The 9,727-nt window shown below is 44.2% G+C and overlaps 1 protein-coding gene across 1 annotated transcript; it reads left to right on the forward strand.

The window, feature by feature from the left end:
• The first annotated feature begins 748 nt into the window (after nucleotides 1-748).
• LOC125506804 (translation initiation factor IF-2-like) lies at nucleotides 749-9,052 on the forward strand. Its single transcript, XM_048671511.1, has 8 exons — nucleotides 749-1,055; nucleotides 1,820-2,432; nucleotides 4,228-4,286; nucleotides 5,366-5,474; nucleotides 5,838-5,958; nucleotides 7,642-7,716; nucleotides 7,808-7,862; nucleotides 8,622-9,052. The coding sequence occupies exons 1-7, from the start codon at nucleotides 749-751 to the stop codon at nucleotides 7,832-7,834; spliced, it is 1,311 nt and encodes a 436-aa protein (XP_048527468.1). The 3' UTR covers nucleotides 7,835-7,862; nucleotides 8,622-9,052.
• Nucleotides 9,053-9,727: the final 675 nt, after the last annotated feature.

Below are 9,727 nucleotides of genomic sequence, written 5' to 3' on the forward strand. Positions count from 1 at the left end.
TAGGATCCAGCCCGAAACTAGTTGTCAACCAATACTTCAACTTTCTAATGTCTAGTCTGTCTGGGTCTGCTAGTGTCATGACGCCATTTTTAAACTCGCTAAGATCAACCACCAACTCATTATATCGAACATTACCAGCACCATAGTAAACATTCAGATTTACTGATTCAGACATTTTCACCTGTCAGACATTGTCATCTTCTCATTAATCACAACGAACACTAATATTACCCGCTACACTAACTAAAATGTGCTAAAATGCCACCACATACAAATTAACACTAACACAATTTTAATTATCCGCTACACTAACACAATTATTATTATTCCGCTACACTAACACAATTATTACTCCGCTAAAATGCCACCACATACAAATTAACACTACAATTCGCAATATAATTTATCTACACTAACTAAACTATGCAACTTAGAGAAAATTTGTGAGGACATGATTATACCTTAGCGGAGGTGCTTGCACCACCGAACAACGACAACACCACCGCCGCCCCCTCGACGACCGAAGGTTCAACTCCAGTCACCCCCAAGCCGCACCTCCTCCTCCACAGCTGCTGCTCCCCCACAACTCCTGCTCCTCGTCATCCACACCTCCTGCCCAACCGCACCTCCTCCTCCCCACCATGGCTGCTCCTCCCCAAACGTACAAAAAACTATCCCATAGCAAAAAAAACACCGTAGGCCATTTGGGATTGCTACGATCTACCGATTCTGTGGCTTCGATGTGAAAATGGATGGCAAACGGAGGAGATCAGCTAGGGGTGGTGAGGTACAGAGAAAAAACGAGAGAGAGAAAGGAAGAACAGAGGCGAACAGGCGAGAGGAAGGAGACGCCGTGCGGGGCCTTATCCGCTACTTTTCGGTCGATGGGAGGCCGAAAAGGCTCTTCGGCCGCTGCCTGGCCGAAAAGGCCCACTTCGGTCGCCGCGAGGCCGAAGTTACTATTTTTGGCCCGGCCTCCACCGACGCCAGGTTTTCGGCCCAGCTACGCGTGTCTTCGGTCAACCGCGGGCCGAAAAGCCCACTTCGGCCAATCGGTGACCGAAAAGTGCCTCTTCGGCCAACACCAGGCCGACGGGGTCATAGTTTTGATTTTTTTTGCAATACGTGCTATATTTTGCGAAAATGCTATAAAAACGTCATAGTTTTGAAAAATAATCATTACTCTCGGCCCCTTATAGAAGCGATCAGAGAAATAGCCCCACATAAGCCTCCCGGCCTAGGGGTGGAAACGGATCGGATGCGGATCGAATAGTGCTCTTATCACTTCCATTTTCATATTTTCAAAACGAATACGAACCCAAATACGGATGTTATCGGATACGGATGCGGCTCGGATATTATTCAAATACAGATACGTATTGGATATTTTCTTGATTCGGAACAGATACGGATAATATCAACATATTGCTTAAGTAAATTAGTCGATAGCTATGTGACCTAAAATAATAAACTTGTGACATATAATAAGTCAATGATAAATATGTTTATAAATAAATACTATTGTAATGCATAAATAATTTATAATTTTAATCATATAAAGAGTAAAATTTGACCACTTATTTGGCTTTTATGTTGGATAATTGGAATATTGGGCCTAGAATTTTAAAAATTACCTCCCATAATCTTATTCGGATACGGATATATCCACTTCCATATTCATATTTGTGTCAAAATCTCTTACTATATTTTATTTTTTATTTATTTAATAAATTCGGATACGAATAATTTTCATTTTTATTTTGATTCGAATGCGGATGTTTCAGATAAGAATAGGCATTTTCTCGAATACGAATATCAGATATTTCCGCCACCACTTTCCACCCCTATCCCGGCCGGAGACAAAAGTTGCCCCGCACCAACGGCTTCCATCGCGCCGCCGTCTCCGCCTCCCACTGCCGCCGCGCGCCGTCCCCGCCTCCCGCGGCCGCCACGCGCCGTCCCATCCTACCTCGGCCGCCGCGCGCCGTCCCTACCTCCCACCTCCCGGCGACCCGCGGCAGCCCCGCCTCCCACCTCCCGGCGACGAGCCGCGCCCTCGCCTCCCACCTCCCGACGACGAGCCGCGGCCCCGCCTCCCATCTCCCCCCCGACGAGCCGTCCCCCCGCCTCCCATCTCCCAGTGATGAGCCACGCCCCGCCTCCCCCCTCCGGCCGATGAGCCAGGCTCCGGCCTCACAACTCCTGCCGTCACGCCGCGCCCCTGCCTCACAACTCCCGCCGTCACGCTGCGCGCTGACCTGCCGCCGCAGCAACCGCCACGAACAAGAAGCCATTGTCACCCCATCCCCAGTCTCCACAGCCACCAGCCGCTGTCGCGCTCGACCTCCAACCACCGCCTCCACGCCCGTCAGCCGCCGTTGTGAACCACCTCCAGTTGCGGCCTCCAAGTGCGGCGACCTCCCAGCCCCAAGGTGCCACCTCCACCCCCCAATCCTCCAACAGTGCAGCTTCTTCCCGACCTTCTGCTCATGGTGCTCGAGCCACTTGCACCTCTTTGCATTAGTTCTAAAATTCCCCGCACATCAGTACACCTATGTATTGCTTCTGCGATTTTCAAATATGGTTATAGTTGTTGCTTCGATTTTGCTTTTGATGTACATAGTTTGTGAAGAGAAGATTTTATAATTCATGTTGCCGATGAAATGAATTACTAAAAGTTCAAATTTGCTAATCTCTGCAATTCTGGTTCTCTAGATTGGTCTTGGTACAGGATACATCTTAAGCTGGAGTTCGTCGCTAGGCAGGTTTGATTATGTAAAGTTCAAGTTTTTTGTGTGTGATGCAGTATATGTCATGTGGGGCGCTGCGTACAGGCGCGGGTCGCGCGCCCAGGAGCACCAGCCGACGGCCACAGCTGGCGAGGCATGATCGGGGCAAGGAGTCCTGATCCTACGTTGGTTCCTAGAGTCCAGGAGTAGTTAGTTTCCTAGCTTGTTAGAAGCCCATAAGGCCTTTATATATCCTGTAATCTGCACCCTTTGACGCAAGAAATAAATCATTATCTCCTACCTCCTCCTCTTCTCCTAATCTCTTCTCCTGCACCATTGAGCAGTTAGGCAAAAACCCTAGCGCTCCTATCAACCGAGACTACGAACTACGTAGTCGAGGTCCTGCTGTCTTGGGCACCGAGGTCCTTGGCTGCGTCGTCGGCAACATGGGAGGATCTTGACAGTTTCGTCGAGCGCTACCCCACTTTTCAGCTCGAGGACGAGCTGGTCGTCGAGTGGGGGAGAGATGTCATGTGGGACGCTGCGTACAGGCGCGGGTCGCGCGCCCAGGAGCAGCAGCCGACAGCCACAGCTGGCGAGGCATGATCGGGGCAAGGAGTCCTAATCCTTCGTTGGTTCCTAGAGTCCAGGAGTAGTTAGTTTCCTAGTTTGTTAGAAGCCCATAAGGCCTTTATATATCCTGTAATCTGCACCCTTTGACGCAAGAAATAAATCATTATCTCCTACCTCCTCCTCTTCTCCTAATCTCTTCTCCTGCACCATTGAGCAGTTAGGCAAAAACCCTAGCGCTCCTATCAACCGAGACTACGAACTACGTAGTCGAGGTCCTGCTGTCTTGGGCACCGAGGTCCTTGGCTGCGTCGTCGGCAACATGGGAGGATCTTGACAGTTTCGTCGAGCGCTACCCCACTTTTCAGCTCGAGGACGAGCTGGTCGTCGAGTGGGGGAGAGATGTCATGTGGGACGCTGCGTACAGGCGCGGGTCGCGCGCCCAGGAGCAGCAGCCGACAGCCACAGCTGGCGAGGCATGATCGGGGCAAGGAGTCCTAATCCTTCGTTGGTTCCTAGAGTCCAGGAGTAGTTAGTTTCCTAGTTTGTTAGAAGCCCATAAGGCCTTTATATATCCTGTAATCTGCACCCTTTGACGCAAGAAATAAATCATTATCTCCTACCTCCTCCTCTTCTCCTAATCTCTTCTCCTGCACCATTGAGCAGTTAGGCAAAAACCCTAGCGCTCCTATCAACCGAGACTACGAACTACGTAGTCGAGGTCCTGCTGTCTTGGGCACCGAGGTCCTTGACAGTATAGCTCGACTACATTTTGTTACCTCTTTACTTTTAAATTGCTGACTGGATGTTGAACTAATTCTCTGCCTTCTCCATCACTTACGTGGTTCCCTATTTGGTTGATCTATTGTACTCATGTATATTTCAAAATACTAAGAAACGAGGCTATCAATTATCTTGTATACAAAAGGTTTGGGACTGGATCTTCTAATGAAAGCATGAGTAGAAGAAGAAGTCCAGGAGGGAGAGGTGTGTGATATATGTACACTTAATTACCTATGGTGCACTTGTATGTTTTTTCCAAACTTTACTGTCTATGTGAACTATTTCAAGCTCAGGGTGCGGTTACTACACTAAATAAAATAGTTCAGCCTATATGTGTGCTACCCCACTTCATCTATGTACATGCTACTAAATCAGTAGTTCGATTCAACAACCTGCTTTAGTTCAAACGCATGAACAAAAGTACACTGTACTTCAGTTCATTTGTTCTGAAGAACAATATACTGATTTTTTGTTAATCAATGAATAACAATATATTGAAATTTCAGAGTATAAAACAATGCAGTGCTAGCGACTATCGTTGGTACTTAATGTGTCTGTTCTTCCCAGTCAAAGAAGTAGTTCTGGATAGTGGTTCATTGTTAATCAGTGATCAGACTTAGTGTACGTTGGATTATACTAGTGCAAATGCAGCCTCAACTTCCTAGTACGTGTGAACAATGCACACATCTGACAGAAAATGGGTAAATGAGAAAATGAGGTTCTTATGATCATGTTTATTGTTAACTTATTCAGAAGAAATGCAATTAAAGTTATACCAGGAGGGGAAAGCAATTAACTTATTCAAAAATAATTGCATCAGTTCAGACTCGAGAGGGTCTAAGTGTAGAAGAAAAATTGGTAGCAGTAAAGGGTCATGATCGAAAAAGATGTAAGTTGTGGTCTCTAGATATTCTCCTGATATATGTCTAAACATGACCAAATTTTGCATGTTTTTTGCTTGTATGTATGTGGTTGAACTATTTAGCTTTTGAGAGAAGTTCAAACTTCCGATGTGTGAAGGTTCAATCAAATTCATTTTCGTAGCTATGAGGTTGAGCCAATTTTCTCGGCTACTGAAACCGATCATTTGATAGGGAATTCAAAAGAAACAGCATATATGAGCATACGTGAAGTTCAAAAGTTCTGGTTCAGGGAAGTAGACATCCTGCAGTTTTTGGGAATTAGTAGTTCACCTTTGCTAAGTGTAGCAAGTTCTCTGGTTGCAAAAACTAATTCACTTTGCAAAAACTCTGGAGGTCAACAATTTCTTTTGTTTGTTGTAGATGGAGATGTGTGTATGTATACATGTGTTCTGGAGATAGGAGAACTTATCTGGTGGTGTGTGCGTGCTGCTGCTGCATCCTCTTCCGGCCGCTCTAATTCACACCCTCAGTACAACTTCTATATGCCCTCATGTTCACAAATCTTGTAGTACTTTTTTCCATAAAAATCTTGTAGTGCTATGTAAAGCAAGCGTGGCCAACACATAGTTTAGGTGTCGCGGTAGTACTTACTGTTGATGGTGGCCTTCTTTTGTGCCGCTACTACTTTGCCACCTAGAGTAGTACTTCTACTACTTATCACGTTGATAAAACCTCGCGAACAGTACATCTATTTGATTAACGATTCTGTAGGGAGAAAAAGTTCACTAATGTACAATCTCTAATCCCAATATACTAAAACTTTTTGTTTAGTAGTTGGTACTGCTCAAGTTTATTTCTTGATGTACACATGATGTCCAAATTCTTCTTTCAGTTCGGTTCAATTTATAAATTTCATTCAGTTCGGCGAGGTGGAGATTGGGGCGCGGTGGAGTGTGGCCGTGTGTGTGGAGACGGCCCGCCGCAACGTCACCGGCTGGATCCCGCTCTTTAGTGTATGTTTTGTATGCTTTTCAGTTCACCTACTTAACAACTGCAAGTCCAATTTCCTCCTTGTTTCCATGTTCTTCATGTAGCACAACAGGTGTTATGCCTATCTGGATCAAAAGAAGCATATGCTCTTTTCTATTCTTGCAAATGAAGCTCCACTTGTGTTCTGTTTGAACTTACTTGGCATAAAAATTAGTATTTGTTCTACTGTAAAAAAAACATAAAATGAAATGTCTTGGTGCATGATCGAAGGTGCATCTGGAAGCATCCCCATGTCAACTGCAAAGGTTTCCAGGATGTGGCATCCATACTAGCAGTCCAACCCGGCCGCCCCAGGCCGTTCGCCGTCGCAGCTCCCAGGTCGATTGTGTTGAGCCTTGTGCCACTGCCTGTTGAGCTCCATCGCTGTACTGCCCATACCTTTCACGGCCGCCACACCGGGTCGTTCAGCGACACAACCTGAAGCAATTCGACGCTGCAGCTCGGGAGGCAGACACTTCGCCCCTTCATCCCAGGAGAGCAATACATCACCTTGTGCGAGCAGACTGTTGCCGATGTACACTGCTGCTCTAAGCTCCCTTGCCACTGCTCCAGTATGTCCAGCGCCGTCCCCAGTCCAGCCCCGTGGCATCCGAACAGTCAAGTTCATGCCGAGGAGCAGTCCATGGCCGTCAGCTCCTATTTCCACTATAGTGATTGGGTTGCCGTTTTCCTCACCCTTCCCGATGCGCGACAACCCAGCCCACATGTTGCTGCCGTCTGCCACCCCAAAATAGTGTTGGCTCTTCCTCAAGCAACCATTTGGAGAACCTTTTGGTGTTTTTTCTGTTGGTGATTGATTTTAGCAATTTGTAGCTATCTTGCGTATGGAACCTGAAAGTCCAAGATTGTTGTAGATTCAGTTCTTGTAGCACAAATGTCCCAGAGTTCAGTGACATCTCTAATTGATGTACTGTGGTCTTGCATCTCCAATGTGTGTTGCTCAGCTTCCTCCTGATCCGCTCGATCTCGTCCTGCTCCGAAGCATGCTTCAGTTCAACAAAAAGCTCCAGAAAAGTTCAGAGTTCAGCGTACTTTGCATTTATGGTTCGCTCTTTTTTATTCGTCTGTATGGGTTAAGGCAGGGAGAGGGAGCAGAAGGTCATCACGAAAAAAATGTCTCTCCTAGATCCGAGCTGGCGACCTGCGCCTCTACTAATTAGGACGATGTGCACCTTTCCATGGTCTAATGTATTCCTTCTTGTTACTTCTCCAATTCAGTTTGCCCAAACTTCAGGATAAGCAGTTTGCTCATTTATTTTTCTTTTGTGTTTTGCATTCATTCTATGACAGAGGGTGATTGGATATATTTGTGTGTGCTACATGTGTAAAACCTCTAGTGATTAATTAGTTGTCTGGAGCCTGGAGGAATTCTAAAACATATATGTTCTGGTTATGATTTGATGCTCTCTACATTTTTTTATTATTTACATGGGAATTGAAACTATTTGTGTTCAGTACAGCAAAAAATATTTGCACTAAGAATTTCCTTTTAATTTATGGGCTAAAGATATTATTTTTTGTAATGCTACATCATAATCAGCTATAATATTAGCTTATGTCCTCTCTAATTTTTTGCACTGGATTTGGAGATATGAACAATGATTGATTTTTATCAGTACTTGGTTGTGTGATATTTTTGAAACCAGGACGACCTGGACCTTCGTCTGCTTCTCGTTTCCAGCTGCATCCAGGACGACCTGGACTTGCTGCCACTAGCTGTTGGTGCACCTACTGTTAGCTCCTACTCCCTCTGTACCGAAATACATGTCGCTGGAGTAGCTGACTTACTGCTATTCCAGCGACATGTATTTCGGTACAGAGGGAGTAGTTGTTACCTAGTGTGCTTGATGCTACCGCTACAAAGAAGGTAATAAAAGAATATTCACTGCTGCTATTGTCTTGCAAGTTCAGGAATTGGGTCTGATGTTGTGCGGGCATGCATGGTGTGTGCTCTCTGTGTCTTATTTATGCGAGATGTGAGCTCTGTGATGCTCTAAATAGGAGAATCTGCGTTTATTGAGATAGCATAGAGGGGTGCCATTAGTGCTCCCATTTGTATTTGGGCTTATCATAGTTCACCAGGGAGAGCTATTATGAACGGAAGTTCATGTATATATGCCCCAGAGTCCATGTAGCTGTGCTGCCGTGCTGCCCTCATCGGCCTCGGCTATGTACGTCAGTCCAATACCGTCGCCCTAGGCCGTTCATTGTCGCAGCGACCAGGCCGTTCATAGAAAAATGTTGATTATATTGATACCTAAAACTAGTCTTTGCTCACTTTTGAATTGAAAAAAGAAAAGGAGTCTCTCTAATAATAAGTTCATAAAAATCGGAAACAAAAAAAACAAAAAACATGAAACACAAAAAACCCGTGAAATTTGCAGGGAAAACATAATAAGTTCTAAGAAAATAAATATAGAAGTTCATATTTCGAAATGAATGAAGTATTTGGGAACTAAAATGAAGTATTTCAAAGTACAGAACTTCTATTTAGGTTTCTTTGTGTACTTCTAATGTTACTATGCATGAACTTGTCGTTATTTTTACATGTTTTGCATGATTATGGTCATTTCGACCTTGACAAATTTCATTTCACCTTGTATGGTTTTTTCCGTCCATCTTACAGGTCGAAGGAGCTCCCTTCAGTTCAGTGGATTCAACAAAAAAATCCCTGCTGCCACTGCATCCTGAGTTCAAGGGATTCCTTAGGGGCCTTCTACACCATCTTGCTAATGATGCCATCGCTGGATGCCACAGCCATGCTTGTCGTTCTTGTGCTACCATTCACATACTGCTCCCTGTTTTACTCCGCTGAGATCCATAGAAAATAAGTTATATTCAGTTCGCCACTTTTACAACGGATGGTTCTATGTTAACTGAAACAATAGTTCAAGCTCCTAAAAAAGCAATTACGTGTATGCTACATCACTTTGAGGAACTACATCAAACAAAATAAGGAGAGCTTGGTACTACTTGATTTTTTTTATAGTACTACTTAAACTCTTTCTGTTGTATATACTGGCTCGTATTTATTGTAACCTCGTCAGATTGTTGGAAGCATGTGGTCCTTCTCTTGTGCATATTCAGTTTCAAATAAATGGTGACCTGAATGGAAAAAATCATGCCATCTACACTGAAAGTTCAAGAAGAAAGGAGAGCTCATTTACAGGTAAAAAATTCATGTACATCTATAGGGAAAGTTCAACTAAAAATAGAGTTTATTTACAGGTAATAAAAAGTTGATGTACATACAATTGGATGTGTGTGCAAGAAAGGACAAATGGGTTTGAATTCACAAAAAAAATTGATGAACCTCACAAGTTCGGACATGACGGCACCTTCAGTTCAAGGGATCAACCCCTAAAACATTTTGGACTGACACCTTCAGTTCAAGGGATCAACCCCTAAAACATTTTGGACTGAAAAATACCTCAGTACAAACACACACAAAAGATTTGTGGCAGCTCAATATAAAAAGAAAAAAAATTCAGTGGATCAGAGGTGAGAAAACAAGATGTTTAGAATAAAAAGGAACTTAAAAGAATACGCAAGAAGTTCCCAGTGTGAAAAGAACATGACGATCATGCAATATAAAATTAAAAAAACACTAATAAAGATCAATGTAAAAATTGTTGGGTGAGTTCAAACTAGAAAGACAGATAAGTCCAAAACCCAACACAGCAAAAAAGTTTCACCTACGAAAGAAGATGTGGCACTTTCCACATGAAGTTA

The sequence above is a fragment of the Triticum urartu genome, chromosome 5, assembly GCF_003073215.2.
Source record: "Triticum urartu cultivar G1812 chromosome 5, Tu2.1, whole genome shotgun sequence".
Taxonomy (NCBI): Eukaryota; Viridiplantae; Streptophyta; class Magnoliopsida; order Poales; family Poaceae; genus Triticum; species Triticum urartu.

Bases quoted from the DNA above. Each gene is read 5' to 3' on its own strand.
- LOC125506804 (XM_048671511.1), top strand. From the start codon at position 749: ATGGATGGCAAACGGAGGAGATCAGCTAGGGGTGGTGAGGTACAGAGA. The intron at 2,433-4,227 runs GTGCCACCTCCA...TGTATACAAAAG, and splicing joins GGCGACCTCCCAGCCCCAAG to GTTTGGGACTGGATCTTCTA. The intron at 5,475-5,837 runs GTACAACTTCTA...TTCTTCTTTCAG, and splicing joins CGCTCTAATTCACACCCTCA to TTCGGTTCAATTTATAAATT.